Source organism: Anolis sagrei, chromosome 6 (genome assembly GCF_037176765.1).
Source record: "Anolis sagrei isolate rAnoSag1 chromosome 6, rAnoSag1.mat, whole genome shotgun sequence".
In the NCBI taxonomy this organism is placed as follows: Eukaryota; Metazoa; Chordata; class Lepidosauria; order Squamata; family Dactyloidae; genus Anolis; species Anolis sagrei.
In genome coordinates, this window is record NC_090026.1 from 39,680,231 (window position 1) to 39,699,278 (window position 19,048).

The 19,048-nt window shown below is 38.3% G+C and overlaps 1 protein-coding gene across 1 annotated transcript in view; it reads left to right on the forward strand.

The window, feature by feature from the left end:
* Window positions 1-19,048, forward strand: part of TOP2A (DNA topoisomerase II alpha) — a 45,871-nt gene that overhangs the window by 14,690 nt on the left and 12,133 nt on the right. Inside the window, exons 13-27 of the mRNA XM_060781030.2 lie at window positions 688-813; window positions 4,791-4,901; window positions 5,026-5,131; window positions 5,683-5,792; window positions 6,232-6,324; window positions 7,322-7,436; window positions 8,397-8,518; window positions 8,959-9,107; window positions 9,573-9,804; window positions 11,312-11,446; window positions 12,359-12,559; window positions 14,085-14,280; window positions 16,738-16,829; window positions 18,270-18,425; window positions 18,522-18,605. Coding sequence (XP_060637013.2) covers window positions 688-813; window positions 4,791-4,901; window positions 5,026-5,131; window positions 5,683-5,792; window positions 6,232-6,324; window positions 7,322-7,436; window positions 8,397-8,518; window positions 8,959-9,107; window positions 9,573-9,804; window positions 11,312-11,446; window positions 12,359-12,559; window positions 14,085-14,280; window positions 16,738-16,829; window positions 18,270-18,425; window positions 18,522-18,605 — 2,028 coding nt within the window. The remainder of the gene's footprint in view (window positions 1-687; window positions 814-4,790; window positions 4,902-5,025; window positions 5,132-5,682; window positions 5,793-6,231; window positions 6,325-7,321; window positions 7,437-8,396; window positions 8,519-8,958; window positions 9,108-9,572; window positions 9,805-11,311; window positions 11,447-12,358; window positions 12,560-14,084; window positions 14,281-16,737; window positions 16,830-18,269; window positions 18,426-18,521; window positions 18,606-19,048) is intronic.

Sequence of the window (19,048 nt, forward strand, 5' to 3'; positions counted from 1 at the left end):
TAAAAAAGTTAATTTGCCCATATCTATGATTTCTCTTAGTTTTTCTATCCAATCCTCAATGTCTTGAGTCTTATCAGTTTTCCAAAGTTTCGCATATGAGATTCTTGCAGCTGTGGCCATATAAGTAAATAAAATGTCCTTATTTTGGCATAGGATTAGATCTGGGTCTGTAATACCTAAAAGATAATATTCTGGTTTTCCTGTAAATTTAGTTCCAAGTAGTTTTTGGGACTCCTCATGAATAAGTTCCCAATATGTTTGAGCTTCTCCACAAGTCCACCACATGTGGAAGAAGCTCCCCTCGTGTTCATGGCATTTCTAACAGTTTTTCCCAACATTCTTGTACATAAGGCCTAATTTCTTAGGGGTAATATACCACCTATAAACATCTTAAGACAGTTTTCTTTAAGATCCATGGCAAGGGTGTATTTTGATTTCTTAATCCAAATTTGTTCCCATTCCTTCATCTTTCAAGACATACTAATGACCTGTCCCCAAGGGATTCTTGCTGGGATGCGAGATACAATTTTCCTGTTTTAAGATGAGCCAAGTATTTTATGTAGCATGTCATAACCTAGGCAGAAAAGCTGAGATTACGTCAAAGTTAACTGACAGTGCTGCAGGGAGGGGGGAAAGAGAGATGATCCTTCCGTAGGCTTGTACACTGAATCTGAAAGTTCTTTGCAGATAATGGAGAATGCTGAAATTAACAACATTATTAAGATTGTGGGCCTGCAATACAAGAAGACCTATGATGATGAAGAATCACTCCGGACTCTACGTTACGGAAGGATCATGATCATGACAGATCAGGTCAGCCTTTCTCAGTACTAGTATAATATTATGGCACCTTATTTCTTACATGTGTGGCTGGCAAAGTGGGGATTGCTTCACAGTCCTTTTAGTTCCAAAATCCTTCCGGCTCCATTTATTTTTCTGATCCTAACTTCATAATTGTTGGAATCCTTTACAACCATTGCATACTATGTGGTACCATAACAGCATTGCTACACAGTAGATTCCATACAAGTTCCACTTGCCAAAGGTCTGTTCCTCTGTATTGTCGAAGGCTTTCATGGCCAGAATCACAACCCAGTCTGTTCCTCTGTTGATCAAGAAGTAGCTGATGGATGCTCCCATTCACTCTTGTGAATGATCTCTGGCATGACAAGAAGAAAGGAAGGTAGAAATCATCAGGGAACATTCCTGGCAATTGCAATAACTGCTTACAGCAGGGGTCTTCAAACTAAGGCCCGGGGGCCAGATATGGCCCTTCAAGGTCATTTACCCAGCCCTCACTCCGGGTCAGCCTAAGTCTGAAACGACTTGAAAGCACACAACAACAATCCTATCTCATCAGTCAAAAACAGATCCACACTTCCCATTGAAATACTAATAAGTTTATATTTGTTAAAATTGTTCTTCATTTTAATTATTGTATTGTTTTTAAATGTTTTTTGCACTACAAATAAGATATGTGCAGTGTGCATAGGAATTCATTCATGTTTTTTCTCAAATTTTAATCTGGCCCTCAAACAGTTTGAGGGACTGTGTCCTGGCCCTCTGTTTAAAAAGTTTGAGGACCCCTGGCTTACAGGTATATGAGGTTTTAGGGGACTTTCACAGTCCTTACATAGCCCCTAAACCAAAGGCTGCGTAGGGATTGTGAGTATATAGCAGTTGGTTACATTTTCATAATTGCTCAATGGGATTCCAGCTTCTTACATTTTAGCTGAAGTAAATCAAAGGTTATTTACACAATAAAACAAAACTCTTAGTAATTAAATCATAAAAACACTTTAATATGAAGCAAAAAATATATTCTCAGTTCAGTCCCAAATGGCCCATTCAACATTTTCAAAATTGAAATGAGTGTAAAGAAGATTGGAGTAGGGCTTTAGTCTGAGGCTCCTACTACGCGGCCATATAAAATCCCAATTATCTGCTTGAACTGGATTATATGGCAATGTAGACTCAGAATCAGTTCAAAGCAGATAATGTGGATCATCCGCTTTAATTATCTGGATAATATGTCATTGTAAAAGGGGTTGATTCTTTGCCTCAGTCTCACCTTCTTGTGATGTGGAACAGACATTTTGTGGGTCTTAAATAACATGGAGGGAAGAAGTTTGTATGGAAACATTTCCTGAAATAGTCCAGCAGCTGAAGATGTAGCCTTAATTACTAAAACCAGCAGCTTGATTTGACTCAAAAACATAATCAATGGAGATGTTTATTAAACCATCTCATATCTGAATGAGGGGACAGAAAAAATATTTAGTGGTCTTTTGTTAAGGAGTTCTCAAAACCATAGTTCTTTGCTGGTTCTTGCAGTTAATGCAGTTGCCAGATTAAGCATCAGATCAAATCATAGTTCTTTAGTATGGGTATCTTATATTTACTCTCTCACATTCTCCGTTTCAAAGTCCATCTACACAGGGACCTATATCCAAGGTTGGCCCAGAGCATTGCTGGTTTATACTACCTCGAGTTAGGATGGGTTTTTACACCCTCTGCTCTCAACCCATGGAAGCGGAGTCAAGACTGTCAAGTTGGACTGAATCCAGTTCACTATGCTGAGTGGTCACCCTTACATTGGTGGTTATTTATTGCCATTATAGCAGCCCTGAAGCTCCACAGGTATCTTGGCCGATGTCAACAAAGGCACCTAGTGACAGCCAGTAGTATTCTGGACCTCCATGGCTACTGCCTCAGTGGCAAGTGACATCCCAGACCAGTGCACCACAGAGCACAGGAAAAATAGAGTGGAAGCACTGATCTGTGTGCAAAGTTGGACGGATTCAGATTAGAAACAATCCAGCTATCCACAACAGTCCCGAAGTTCAAGGCTACTCTGGAGTTTTGAGGAAACTTTGGAGCATTCCCCAACTTCTTAACACAGGGTACAATTAGGTTAATAATATTCACACTGTGTTAGGGGTCAGAAGTCCCTAAACGTGTAGATGTTCAGAAACAACTGGCAAAATTGGGTGTTTCTGATCCTGCAGATGGACTCTCAGTCTTTTGAGAACCTCTAGAATAGGCATGGGCAAACTTCAGTCCTCCAGGTGACTTGGACTTCAATTCCCACAATTCCTAACAGCCTATTGTGGGAGTTGAAGTCCAAAACGCCTGGAAGATCATAGTTTGATCATGTCTGCTCTATAAGTGGTACTGCCTTTCTAGGAAGGCAAAAGTAAGCATTGTGAAACAGTGAGAAACTAAATGGATATAATCTTATCTGTACGACTGTAGGACTATTCTCTTTTATTCATGTGAAACTTCTCAATGTATTTTTAGCGTCTACAACCTTCTGTTTTTTAACTGCTCCTGTCTTGTAGGTGATTCCTAAAATTTATATCTTATCCGAAATATTTTACATTCTTCCATCTGAAGTATATAATTAATTATCATCCCCTGTTTAAGTCACTAGTGCATAAGTTACTGAACTCTGGTCCAAAATCATTGTTAGAACATAACTGGAACTCTATTTGTTTTATACGATAAAGCAAATTTTGTGAAACAGGAAAATATACCATATATACTCGAGTATAAGGTGACCTGAATTTAAACTGAGGCATCTAATTTTACCACAAAAAAACTGGGAAAATATATTGACTCAAGTTTAAGCCGAGGGTGGGAAATGCAGCAGCTACTGGTAAATATATTGTATGTCAAATGTTTTAACTATATTTTATAATTGTTTTAATTTTATTTTTATAATTGTTGAGGCATCAAATTGTTGCCGACTGTGAACCGCCTTGAGTCGCCTCTGGGCTTTTTTTCTTTTTGGTCGTGTCAGGAGCAAGTCGCTTCTGGTGTGAGAGAATTGGCCATCTGCAAGGACGTTGCCCAGGGGATGCCTGGATGATTTGATGTTTTTATCATCCTTGTGGGAGGCTTCTCTCATGTCCCCGCATGGGGAGCTGGAGCTGACAGAGGGAGCTCATCCGCCTCTCCCCGGATTCGAACCTGTGACCTGTCGGTCTTCAGTCCTGCTGGCACAGGAGTTTAATCCACTGTGCCACCGGGGTCTCAGCCTCTTGGCTGAGAAAGGCGATATAAAAATGTGGTAAATAAATAAATTTCAAAATAAAAATAGATACCAATAAAATTACAGTAATCGATGCATCAGTAGGTTAACGTTTTTGAATATTTACATAAAACTGTAATTCAAGATAAGACTGTCCAACTCTGATTCAAACCTTCAATATAAATGTGCTTATGTATCCTATTATTTATAATAGTTAAAATAAATGTAATAATAACGATAGAGTAAAATAATGAATGCAATAATAACAATAGAGTGAAATAATGAATGTAATAATAACAATAATAGAGTAAAATAATACATGTAATAAAAATAAGAGTAAAGTAATGTAAATGTAATAATAATAATAATAAGTCAAATATTAAATCATCTTTACTTGAATATAAGCTGGGGGGTGCTTTTTCAACCTAAAAAATTCAGCTTATACTCCAGTATATAAAGTAATCTGTTTTTGCTCTTCTCTGAGTCGACAGAGTGTGTGTTAAAGCCAGTGTGATGCATTGGTTTGAACATTGGACTTCAGAGACCAGAGTTTGAATCCTCACTTAGTCATGGAAAGCCACTGAGTGACCCTCTCTCAGCCTCAGAGGAAGGCAAAATCTCCAAACAGTTCTTACTAAGGAAAACCAGTGATGATAACGCATAAGTCCAAAACGACTTGAAGGTACATAATGAGTAAACAGATATCCCTTTAACAGTACCAGTGGTTCAACTTGGATCTTCTCCACATTTTTTTTAGGATCAAGATGGTTCCCACATCAAAGGCTTGTTGATTAATTTCATACACCATAATTGGCCTTCTCTTTTGAGGCATCGTTTCCTGGAAGAGTTCATTACTCCGATTGTAAAGGTGAGCTGTATCTCGTTCTTCTGAGATGCAAATCTGAGCAGTTGAAACTGCTTTCTTCAATCAAGTGGTTGAATTGTTATCTGTTCAAAACTTTTTCTGATCGTAACTTTTTACTTCATTCTAGGTTTCAAAAAACAAAGAAGAGATTTCTTTCTACAGCATTCCTGAATTTGAAGAATGGAAAAGCGGCAATGCTAACTACAAAAACTGGAAAACCAAGTACTACAAAGGTTTGTTTAAAACCCTGCGTGGTAGTGCAAGGGAAGCCAAGTAAGCACGGCTTTGTTATCATTTTAAACATTCACTTAAAATTATAGGGCCATGCTATATGTGTCTCCAATATTTAATCTAGCATGGGATTTCTGCTTAGAAATCGAAATTTAGGATGAGTGTTGTTCCATGTAAACTGGGAATAAAGGGAAGGGAGGACTATGACCATAAGCATTACCAAGTCATTTGTAAAACCAAAATGGTGTACAAAGAGATATCTTGCAATATTTCATACAAGCAACCTAACCCAGAGTCAGTTGAAATATTATTGGCAATAATACCAAATATATATTATTATTATTATTATTATTATTATTATTATTATTATTATCCTCAACAACAATCATTGTTCAGTGTCTAATGGGCAGCAAATATCTAGAAAAAGAGGATTTTCATACTGTTAGTCAGAAACACATGGATGATATGACCATAATTTTCAATGTAATGAAATCATACTTTCCTTGTCCTGTATAAAGCTTCCTTCTGTGCCTGTCCATCTTGATCTGTATAGGTTTGGGTACCAGCACTGCAAAGGAGGCAAAAGAGTATTTTGCAGAGATGACAAGACACCGGATACCTTTCAAGTACTCTGGCCCCGAAGACGATGCTGCGATTACTCTGGTAGCACAATTTCTCCTAGTCCCCCATTATGTATTTACAAATGAGTAGCATCTTGTCGTGTATAAGTGGGCTTTTGGTTCAGCTTTTTGGAGTTGATGTTTTGACTAAAATGGCCTTCTCACATGGAAAACCCCTGAGCTGTTGGTGCCCACAATTTACTTATAATATAGTAGCAATTAAAAAATGGGCAATGGAATTAGAATGTGTTTCCCTCTGAAATACTCTCCCCTCCATAAGTTTCCACTGTGAATGGCTGTAATGCGAAAACACTGTAATCTCTGATAAATATAGTGAGCAGAAACTAACTCTGGTGGTGGTGGTTAAAATAATCTCGGTCTATGGTATTAGCAGAATAATTTTACTCATTTTCATATATATATGTAAGTATAATTGTGAATGCATCTTGGTGAAACTGATTGCTCATTTTGCAATGTTCAAGGCCTTTAGCAAAAAAAAGATTGACGACCGAAAGGAATGGCTGACAAACTTCATGGAAGATCGAAGGCAAAGGAAGTTACATGGACTGCCCGAGGTAAGTCATCTTTAGAAGGGTGCATATACTTTGCGTACAGAGGTAGATAAGGATCTTCAGATAGAAGGACAGGGTAGTGGATTATGTGAAAGACCTCTAGCCAAAATTCTGTAGAGGTAACTATATTTTACTGCTTTAAAGTAAAATATTTTACAGAAGTAAAACAAGAAATGGATACAGTGGCCTTTTTTTGCAATTTAATGGGATTTTCTCTACTGAACTTGAAGGTGAGGAGCAACTTTCACTAGAAACGTGTAGCAAACAAAATGGTTATGGTCCGGATTGAACACTTCTGTCGCTGATTTTTTTGTGTGTTTTGAAACAACCATGTTTTCACGTTTCATGTAATGTGAAGTTTAACCCTCAGTGAAGGGGCAGAGGAAAACAGGAGAAGCTTGAATTACTACTGCAACGTGATAACTGAACATTGCAGGCTTTGAATCCCCACAGTTTAAAATAGCTGTCACAGGCCAAGATTTTATGTCCTTATAAGACCTGTTCAGGTGTTAATACCCTTTCTTGAGCCACGGAGCACCTACCTCATTGGCAATATATCTTTCTCCATGTGGAAAATTAGCATCTGTGGATACAAAAGGCAGAACTACTATATTAAAACACTTTGAAAGGTTTCACACAAACAGGAATTGCTTCTGAAATGCTCCCTTTTCCACATGAGGAAAATAATGATGGCAGTGGGCTTAGAAAGGCATTCCTTTCTTCCATCTTCAGAAAAGTGCTGAGGAATAGTTGAGCAGGTCAAATGAAGGCAGCTGATGGCATTCAGTTATGATTTATTGTAAATAATACATGTACATACAGTTATGTGTGTGGCACCTACCTCGGCTATGCACAGTGAAAGTTAAAGACAGGTTATGCAGCAGGACAATTTCCTTTGTCTTGTCAAGTGGAGCAGGCTGTTAGAAATTAAAGTAATACTGCGGTAGCATTAAAAAGCTGTATGGAAAAGTTAATATTTATACTGCTTTGGCAATTTTAGGTGTACTTATATGGGAAAAGTACAACATGCCTGACATACAATGATTTCATCAACAAAGAACTTGTTCTCTTCTCAAACTCGGACAATGAGCGATCCATTCCATCATTGGTTGATGGTAAGCTGATTATTATTATTATATTATTTTCAACTCTACATCAGATTTTCTTGTTTTGTAAATATACTGCAGTGTTACATTTGGAGACTCAAACAACAAAAAGAAAGATCGCTAAGAAAAAAAATTCTCAAAGCATATAATGAGAATTCTTTTTCAAACATTTACCTGAAAAACCATGTGTTTCATTAGAAACACATGGTTTTTAAATATTGCATTTAAGTATTGCATTTTTTAACAAACAAACAAAACACAAAGTTTGCAAGCTTGGTAGTTGATTGAATGTCTTTTGACCAGTAGCTGGCTACTTGGAGTGCCTTTAGTGTTACTATAAGAAGGTCCTCCATTGTGCATGTAGCAGGGCTCAGGTTGCATTGCAGCAGATGGTCTGTAGTTTGCTCTTCTCCACACGCATATCGTTGATTCCACTTTGTAGCCCCATTTCTTAAGATTGGCTCTGCATCTCATGGTGCCAGAGCGCAGTCTGTTCAGTGCCTTCCAAGTCGCCCAGTTTTCTGTGTGCCCAGTGGGGAGTCTCTCATTTGGTATCAGCCATTGATTGAGGTTCTGGGTTTGAGCCTGCCACTTTTGGACTCTTGCTTGCTGAGGTGTTCCAGCGAGTGTCTCTGTAGATCTTAGAAAACTATTTCTTGATTTAAGTCGTTGACGTGCTGGCTGATACCCAAACAGGGGATGAGCTGGACCAGAAGTGACTTGTAGCATATATTCTTATTGAGATATATAGAATCAACATATAATCATCATGCTATGAGTCTGTTTCCTGTTTTACTTTTAGAGATCCTCTTTGGTTTCTTCACTGAGTTAATAAACATTGTTACTACTGAACATGTTCCAAATCTCCCATGCTCTCTAATTTGTCCATTGATTTGCTTAATTAACTTGGCAATTGCTTCTTTTTAAAAATAAGCCTATGGCTTGACTTACTATGAGTTCTTTTTTTAGGACTGAAACCAGGTCAGAGGAAAGTTTTGTTCACATGCTTCAAAAGAAATGACAAGCGAGAGGTGAAAGTTGCTCAGTTGGCCGGCTCAGTGGCTGAGATATCCTCTTACCACCATGGAGAGGTAAGAGAAGTGACAGTGCATTGAAGCTGGAATAGAGCAACACCTTTTGTCTTTGATGTGGTTTTAATGTTCTAGTAGGACTTCCTTTTTTATTAACTGTATATCTCATTCTATTCTAAAGTCTCTACGTGTTAACCGAACTAGTAAAAAATGAAAAGATCATTCTAAAATGATCCCTTTTTTCTGGATGAAAGGAAAAATGTTGATGCTAAATGGGATCGGTGTTCAAGTGACCTTGCTCTTTTTCCAGCAACAGCTCAAGTAGCTTTCTATCTGGAAGACAGGAGCAAGTGGGCTACCAGCAGCTTTTACTTTTCTGTCATAAAATGTGATTCCTGCCATGTTTTTTCTCTTCTCCTATAACCACTTCCCACCAAATCCTACTCCTTTGACCACATTTTGTCATTATTATTTTTTTATTTGCACTTTGTCTGTTGCAGACCTCACTGATGATGACTATTATCAATTTGGCTCAAAACTTTGTGGGCAGCAATAACCTTAACCTGCTTCAGCCCATTGGTCAATTTGGTACCAGATTGCATGGTGGGAAGGACTCTGCTAGCCCTCGATACATCTTCACTATGCTGAGGTTAGTAGCAGCCTATTTGAATTTAGCTGGGTTGCATTTGTTTTTGAAAGTTAAAGCAGCTACTTTTATAGCCGCTTGTCTGTTTTGCATGATTTGGGCATAACAAGCTATACTATAGAAAATTCGCCAAGGTGGCTCTTTTTTCCTTGCTAGAATAATATTTGTACATTTTTTTTATCATGTCAGAAGCAACTTGAGAATATAAGTCACTTCTGGTGTGAGAGAACTGGCTGTCCGCAAGGACATTGCCCAGGGGACGCCTGGATGTGTTACCATTCTGTGGGAGGATTCTCTTATGGGAAGCTGGGGCTGACAGATGGGAGCTCATCCCGTCTCGTGGATTAGAACCACCAAGCTTGATCAGGTCAGCAATTCAGCCAGCATAAGGGTTTAACCCATTGCGCCACCACAATAATAGATGAATTGCCATAGAACAACATAAACACGAGTTGTTTCTTTTTCTAGCCCTTTGGCACGTTTGGCTTTCCCAGCATTGGATGACAGTGTGCTGAAGTTTTTATACGACGACAATCAACGGGTAGAACCAGAATGGTATATCCCCATCATTCCCATGGTGCTGATCAATGGGGCTGAGGGTATTGGAACGGGCTGGTCATGCAAGATTCCCAACTACGATGTCAGAGAAGTGGTGAATAACATCCGACGCATGCTGGATGGAGATGAACCACTGCCAATGGTAATGAAAATGTTTTACCTATTTAATTAGAAAACAAATGGGGTTATTTTTTCTTTTTAGAAAAAGAAAAAGAAAAACATTGACTGTAAGGCAAAACTAGCAGAATTTTGTACGTTGATGTTTTGACACTTAAGAATTAGAGAAACCGCATGACTGCTCTGAGTTTATTTTGTAAAGATTTTCAGTGGATGCACCATCAGGAAATTTTCATTCAGCATACGGACCTTCATTTAATTACATTATTTTTAAATGTTTACTATTTTTGTTCTTTTTTATGTCTTTATTCAATATAAATATTGATAAAATTCCAAAACATTTAATACAAACATCGTATCACATCATCTATTCTCAGATCTATATCCTCCAACCCTCCTATTACTTACATAGCATTATAAAAAATAAAGGCCTGTTAAGTCTATTGCATCTACATTATTCTAATTTTATCAGTTACACATAATTATTGTAATGTGTTTATTAATTGTTCAGCAATCTTTCTTGAACATTTGGTGGTTTTACATGTTGTCGTTGCTTTTACACATGGAACTAATAAATGATTTTCCATTCTCCTTTTGTTAACCTTAATTTATAGGTTAATTTTTCTGATAGAACTATCACACATATCCAGTTTATCAAATTATTCTTTATTGTCAGATTTTTGTAACGTTTTCCACGTTCTAACTATTTTGAGTCTTGCGGCACATAACGCAAACAGTATAAGATCTTGGCTTACCAGATTCTTATTCTAATCCAGAAATGGTTAACAGAATTCCCCTGAAATGTATTGTTTGTTGGGTGAGTGGGCTTATTAACAAAAGACCCTCATAAATGTACAGCAGAATAACTTATTAGAAGCAGCGTGATCCAGCACAAGTAGCCAAAAGTAATAAAAAGAACAAAAACACACAGAGCAATGTTATATCTTCCTTAGGAGGCTTTTCTCTATAGCAAAATAATATGGTTGCACTATTTACAATAACAAGTTTTCCATAACACAATGTTCTTTATACTTTCTTCTTTGCTTCCACGCTGGGCTTCTTTCTCATGCAGATAAACAGCTTTGTTCTCACTGAACTTACACAGGATCTTCACACAGTAGCTTTTTATGCACAGAGGTCTTCAACCTGGGGCTTCTCTCACCGAAGCCTTCTCACACCAGCCCTTTCACACACTGAGGCCTACCTCACACTGAAGTCTACTAAGCCACAGGCACACCTATTTATATTGAACTGCAGCATTTGCTGATTCATTGCATCCATTTAACCCTTTCAGTGCTTGTCTCGCATTTTTGTAATTAAAAATACCAAGTTCATTTTTAATATTTCTGACATTGTTTCCCCCACTATTTGGCTTATGTATGGCACAAAGACTTGAAGGACTTCCTCTGTAGCTCTTAAATTGTTGTTCCTTTTTTCCAGTATATCTGAACAATTCACTCTTCTAGTCTGGTCAAAACCAGTTATATTGTAAAATCTGATGTTTGGCTAACTTTAAATTTCTGTATTTTCAGATGCCTAATTACAAGAATTTCAAGGGGACAATAGATTCCGTAGGGCAAAACCAGTATGTAGTTAATGGGGAAGTGTCCATCATTGATTCAACCACCATTGAAATTTCTGAGCTTCCTGTTCGCACATGGACACAGGTAAGGCACGGTGTAATTTTTTCTGCATTCCCTAAACACTCATAAATACTTTTTTTTCCTTTTTTTATTGCTGACACAGGTTAAATAACATCACAATCCATCACCATTTTTAGATATTGAAATACATAATGAATACATATCACATATTGTTTTCATAGTGCTCTTATCAATCTCACCTTTACCACGCCCGTGTGTCTAACAATTTTACACGCCCCCACCTCCTCCCCCCACCCTCAGGGAACAGTAATTATCTTAATTCAGATTTTAATTTAATTGAACAATTGTGAAAAGAGAATGGTTCAGCTCTTTATATCTTTCTTTTCCTTTGACTTTTTCCTATCAGTCTTTCCCATTTCTGAACCCAGGTCTTCTTAAATCGGCATGTTGTGTATTTGCCTCTTCTTTCATAGATGTAATCCTGAAGCATATAATCTGCTAAATAATCTTACCATTTTTTAACTTCCCACTTTTTATGATCTTTCCACCTCAAAGCCACAGTTGCTTGGGCGGCTACTATCATGTATTTTATAATCCCCCCCCCCCCCCCAAGCTTTGATATTATCATGTTTTATCTAATTTCTGTGTGAAAATTTCATTTTTGTTCAAAGCCAATTTATACCCTATTAATTCTTCCATTTCCTTCTTCACCTTATTATAAAAAAGATTGTACTCTGTCACATTCCCACCACATGTGGGAATAGGAGCCAATTTTCCTGCATCTGTTCCAGTGTAGTTTTGTGGTAGTTTTTTATGTGGGCTATTTTAATTGGGGCACCGAACCATTTAGACAGTATTTTCCATACACTGGTTTATCTTCAGATCGTATAAATCTTTAGATTCATAAATTCTTGAAATTATGTTGTTGTAAGGGAAAGAGGCAAACCATAATGCTGGTCTTCTCCCCTACCTTAGGTATACAAAGAACAGGTTCTGGAGCCCATGCTGAATGGCACAGAAAAGACCCCTCCACTCATCACAGATTACAAAGAATACCACACAGACACCACTGTCAGATTTGTAATAAAAATGAGTGAGCAAAAGCTGGCAGAAGCAGAGGCTGCTGGATTACACAAAGTCTTCAAACTGCAGAGTTCTCTTGCTTGCACCAACATGGTAAGAACTATTCCCAAACAATCTCAGTCTTGCAGGGAGGAGGGTCACAGCTCCATTTATTCAGCCTAAAATGAGACGAGCAACTGGATGGCGACAATTAAGGTAAATGAAATGAAAAAGTGGGTTGTTGTAGGTTTTTTCGGGCTATATGGCCATGTTCTAGAGGCATTCTCTTCTGACCTTTCACCTGCATCTATGGCAAGCATCCTCAGAGGTCTGATGATGCTTGCCATAGATGCAGGTGAAACGTCGTGAGAGAATGCCTCTAGAACATGGCCATATAGTCCGAAAAAACCTACAACAAACCAGTGATTCCGGCCATGAAAGCCTTCGACAATAAAATGAAAAAGTGTTTTGTCGGGGCTCATAAAACATTAAGAGATTTTTTTTTCTTTTGAGATTTCAAATCAAAATACATTTGGATGGCTGTGAGTTTTCGGGGCTGTATGGCCATGTTCCAGAGGCACTTTCCTGGGGCAAATAAGGTTTATATATCTGTGGAATGTCCAAGGTGGTAGAAGGAACTCTTGTCTATTTGAGGCAAGTGTGAATGTTGCAATTGGCCACCTTGATTAGCACTGAAAGCCTGGTTGCTTCCTGCCTGGGGGAATCCTTTGTTGGGAGGTGTTAGCAGGCCCTGATTGTTTCATGTCTGGAATTCCTCTGTTTTCAGAGTGTTGCTCTTTATTTACTGTCCTGATTTTAGAATTTTTTAAATACTGGTAGCCAGATTTTGTTCATTTTCATTGTTTCCTCCTTTCTGTTGAAATTGTCCACATGCTTGTGGATATCAATGTCTTCTCTGTGTAGTCTGACATTATATGGTCCAGCATTTCAATGTTCACAGACAACACAGAGAAGCCATTAAAATCCACAAGCAATTTCAACAGAAAGCAAGAAACCATGAAAATGAACAAAATCTGGCTACCAGTATTTAAAAAAACCTCTAAAATCAGGACAGTAAATAGAGAGCAACACTCAGAAAACATGAATTCCAAACATGAAACAATCAGGGCCAGCTAACACCCCACGACCCATGATTCTGGCCATGAAAGCATTCAACAACACAAAGACACATTTTTTGCAGTCTTGTTAGTGGCCTGTTTAATATTAAGATGCCTTTTTAACTGGATTAGATGTCTAAAGGACAGTGTCAGGTGGTCGTTTGTTTTTTTAAGTGGAGATTCATTAGCCTCAGTATAAGTTATATTCAGAGCATGTCAGTATGAAAGATATGAGTAAATGTACAGTTTACAAAAGCTTCTTTGTTTGGTCATTTGGAGGAGATTTTTAAAGATGCTGCTGTGCAGACATCTTACAAAAATATTTACTTTAAAGTGTCTCAACATTAATTCAAGCGAAAGCATCATTAAGCCTAGAAGATTCAATGGCTTTTGATAACTGCCCATAAATAAGTTGATAGCTGTGAGAATATAGTTAAGGTGAGGAGCAACCATGCAGCTTTCCAAAGCATGGCCCAAAACTTCCAGATGGTTGATTTTTGGAATATTGCTCTTTGTTTCAGGTACTTTTTGACCACATTGGCTGCCTGAAGAAATATGAAACTGCAGAGGACATTCTACGGGAGTTTTTCGAACTCAGATTGCGCTATTACTCCTTGAGGAAAGACTGGCTTCTTGGGATGTTGGGTGCAGAGTCTGCAAAACTGAACAACCAAGCTCGCTTCATCCTAGAAAAAATTGAAGGCAAAATTGTGATTGGTAGGTAATATCAGAGTCATAACTTTCTATAAATGAAATTCAAAACAAAGGTTATGTGAAGGTTCATTTGAGACAGGACTTCAACAAGCTAAGCAATTTGATTCTATTACTACTGGCCATTAAGAGTTGTGGAAGTCTAAAATGGAGGGCTGAAGTTTGCCCATGCCTGACTTAGACCATTGTGGTTGATTTGGAGGCAATGTCTGGGTGCCTTGGCACTTAATCTGTCTCCCACAGAGCTATCTATGCCAGTGGGAAGAATAAAAGGTGCTTGATTCCACCCTTAAACAGCTCCAACTCTAACCCCAAATAATTCCTCCTCTCTCTCCCTCCACTATTAACACAAGGTCCAGTCCTATACCCAAATTAAGAGTGCTTCCACCTAACTGTCTTATAAACAAAGGTCTTCCAAGAGACTAGATGAGTCAGACAACTCATTTCCTCCCGGTAGAACTCTCAGCATTTGAATTTGATAGCTAACTTGGAGAGCTTAGCACAGATGGGTTAACAGGAAATCTCCTAAGTGTGTCCCCAGAGTGGGTACAGGAGGTTTAATATTTTTTGCAGTTGGGACGAGACATAAGTCTTAAATCTAACACCCTGCATAGACAGATTTCAGCTTTGGCCTCAGTCTTACCTCAGGTCACCAGGGTTTCAGTGTCATCTCACCCAAATATACTATACCTCTTAGGCAGAACTATCTTTCTTCTTTCTGTGATAGTGTACCATCCTCCATGGAGTCTCCATAAAATCCTCAACATCTTTATGAGGGTACCATTTGAGCCAGTACATTTGGTGCCCTTTTGCTTGCTCTATTATTATTATTATTATTATTATTATTATTAGAAACACAAGATGAGTCCACAGCAGACACTCTGCTGGCTATTGTATTGGACACTTCCCAAGTGTCTAGGAATGTGTGATGTATCAGCGAATAATGCGTGTTGATCCCAGTAAGGCAGCCTTTTGTAGCTGGCAGATGGTAATTTTGTCAGCGCCAATTGCGTTTAAATGCAGGCCAAGGTCTTTAGGTACTGCACCTAGTGTACCGATCAACACTGGGACCACCTTTACTGGCTTGTGCCAGAGTATTTACAGTTCGATCTTTAAATCCTCATATTGTGTCAACTTTTCCTGTTTCTCTGCAATCCTGCTGTCACTATTGTGACATCGACGATCCATACTTTGTTTTTTAACATTATTATTATTATTATTATTATTATTATTATTATTTGATACAGAACAAGATTAATACACAGCCAACAAGATCACTCTGCTGGCTTTTGTATTTGATCCCACATTGGACACTTCCCAAATGTCTTGGACTGTGTGATGTATCGGTGAATAATGCATGCAGATCCAAATAGGGTGATGTTTGCAGCTGACAGATGGTAATTTTGTCAGTGTCAATTGTTTTTAAGTGCAGGCCAAGTCTTTAGGAACTGCACCCAGTGTGCTGATCACCACTGGGAGTCTTGGCATTATTATTATTATTATTATTATTATTATTATTATTATTTGGTAGTCATCACAAGTAGCCTGCTATAGGTTTGCCACCAATTTTGCCTCTCTTTTCCCTCCCCCTTTCTCTGTATTCAGGTTTTCTGTCTAGTGGTGAACTCTTTTCACCTCTTCCAGCATCTATCTTTTCCCTCCTTTTGTCTGTATCCTAATTGTGCCTTGAAGAAAGAGTCCTACAAACAGGTTGTTTGAAGAACCTTAAAGATCTACATCAGGTTCTCTAAACTCTCGGAGGTCTGAGGATTTCTGTCTTTGTCTCTTCTCTACCAAATTTATTCAGACCTCAGCTTCCATGATTACTTAAAGTTTACATTTTTGCTGCATACAGACTTCCTAAGCCACAAGGAGTCATAGCACACTCAATCAGATCTGTTGCCACTTCAGCAGCATATTCAACTCACACACCCTTGGAAGAGATGTGCAGAGCAACTACCTGGGGAAAATCTTCCACCTTCACCAACCACTATAAATTTGAACAGGTTTATGTCTGCAAGAGTCTCTTGGCAGGAGGATCCTCCAGCATTCCCACCTAACTTTATTTCAGATTTTTTTTCTCATTTTCTATTTTTTTCTCTCCATACACAAATAGTGGCTTGGGAAGTTTGATTTCTGTGTGACTTCTTCTCCATTGGCAGGGGTGGTACATATGAAACTTTCCATGCAGGTACATTCTTGCCAAAGAAGAGACATCCAGGGGTTTCTTCTGTGCTTTGGGTTCTGTCTCTGACAGTTGCATAGAAGTGAGTAGAGGAGCTAAAATCTAACAAAAGTCTCAAGATCACGCCTTGCATTGCCTAGGCAGGAAAATGAATTAACTCATTCTTAGAGATCCCTTTCCCCTTGACAAGAATGAACTTTCATTGTAAGTTCTTAATGTGTTGTTTTGGTCATTTGCGTTTTTTCATATCACTGATCTGCAAATGTTTGTGTTTCCAGAGAACAAGCCCAAGAAAGAACTGATTAAGGTCCTTATCCAGAGGGGCTATGATTCTGATCCAGTAAAGAAATGGAAGGAATCTCAGCAAAAGGTAATTGTTTATATGTGTTGTTGAAAGATTTCATGGCCAGAATCACTGGGTTGCTACGACTTTTTGGGGCTGTATAGACATGTTCCAGAAGCATTCTTTCCTGACATTTTGCCTGCATCTATAGCAGGCATCCTCAGAGGTTGTGAGGTCTGTTGGAAACTAGACAAGTGAGATTTATATATCTGTGGAATGTCCAGGGTGGGAGAAATAACTCTTGTCTGTTTGAGGCAGGTATGAATGTTGCAATTGGTCACCTTGATTAGCATTGAATCGCCTTTGAGCTTCAAGGTCTGGCTGCTTCCTGTCTGGGGGAATCCTTTGTTGAGAGGTGTTAGCTGGCCCTGATCGATTCATGTCTGGAATTCCCCTGCTTTTTGAGTGTTGCTCTTTATTTACTGTCCTGATTTTAGAGTTTTTTTAATACTAGCTGTCCCCTGCCACACATTGCTGTGGCCCAGTCTGTGTGTATGTGTTTTATGTGTGTATATTTTTGTGTATATGTGTATAAATGTGTTTGCATATATGTGTGTGTGTGTGGTTTTGCAAATGTCTTGTTTTTTTATTATTTTTGTGCTTTTCAGTGTTTTTATGAGTGAGGGTCACTTGTTGGCCTGATACGTGTCTTGTGCCCAAATTTGGTGTCAATTCGTCCAGTGGTTTTTGAGTTATGTTAATCCCACAAACGAACATTCCATTTTTATTTATATCCTAGCCATCCCCTGCCACGTGTTGCTGTGGCCCTGTCTGTGTATATGAGTTTTGTGTGTATATGTATGTGTATATGTGTATATATGTGGTTTTGCGCATGTGTTATAATGTAATTTTTTTTTTGCTTTTTAAGTCTCTTCTGCTGTGTTTTTCAGTGTTTTTTATGAGTGAGGGTCACTTGTTGGCCTGATACGTGTCTTGTGCCCAAATTTGGTGTCAATTCGTTCAGTGGTTTTTGAGTTATGCTAATCCCACAAACAAACATTACATTTTTATTTATATTTTTATTTATATAGACTTTTAGCCAGATTTTGTTCATTTTCATGGGTCCCTCCTTTCTATTGAAATTGTCCACATGCTTGTTTTATAACTCCTGTTTGTGTTGAGGAGATTCAAGGAGTCCTGCTTCCCTTAACATCTGCTGCAACTCGGACAATGTATTTTCATCCTGTCTTGAGAACTAGGGATCTTTTAAAGTGGAAAGAGGGATCCATGTCCATACTTCTAGTTTCTTTATATAATTTCCTGGGTATTTGTAATGGGTCCAGTATTCAGCATTTTCATCCTGGGAAGAGACAGTAAACACCACAATCTACTGTCCAAAGTTCAAATTGAGGGTATTAAGAGATGGGCAGAGAGCAATCACATTGTTTGGGAAAGGTGAACTATGTTGCCATTGCTGAGCAGCCTCAGCAGCTATTAAACAATGGCCAACTTCCTGTGCAACTCCAGGGCAGTGATGATGAACCAAACGAAGAGGGGGAAAGTGAGAAGGAAAATGAACCTGATGCAACCACTGGGCCAGATTTCAACTACCTACTGAATATGCCACTCTGGTACCTAACGAAGGAAAAAAAGGATGAGCTCTGCAAGCAGCGTGATAACAAAGTAGGTGGATGACCTGTTCTTAAAAAAAACTTCAGCAGCAACATCATTTGAAACCTTATTCATGTGCTTAGCTCTCTATCACTTGCCCTTTTTTAGGAAACTGAGCTGGAAAACCTGAAACGGAAGAATCCTGATGATTTATGGAGAGAAGATCTTGCTGTGTTTGTTGAGGCTCTTGATGTAAGTAACATAAAGCTGCAGGTTTCTGGCCAGGTAATCAGTTTAGAGTTGGTAAACGTTTCCTATATTGGGCAAGTTGACTGCTCAAAATACAGTTCTGTCTTCCACTGGAAGGAAGAAAGTGACTGTGTCTTCTAAAAGGAAGGTTTCAAAAGGGATGGTCTCCTTCTGTTAGAGGAGGTTAGCTGTCTGTGAACTACTAAGTTCTAAAGCAAAAGTTTCTGAATGATGAAAATGGAGAGCAGGAAGATCCCAGGGGCTCTTTCTAATTTCTGCTAATAGGCAATGCCAGTTTAAACTACGAATTCTAAACTTATATCTTGAGTTTAATATATTTTAATATTTGTTCTGTGTGATTTAATATATATATTTCATAAAAATACATTTTCATATGTGCATTTTATATAATTTTTGTGATTATGTTTTTAGCTATGTTCTTACCC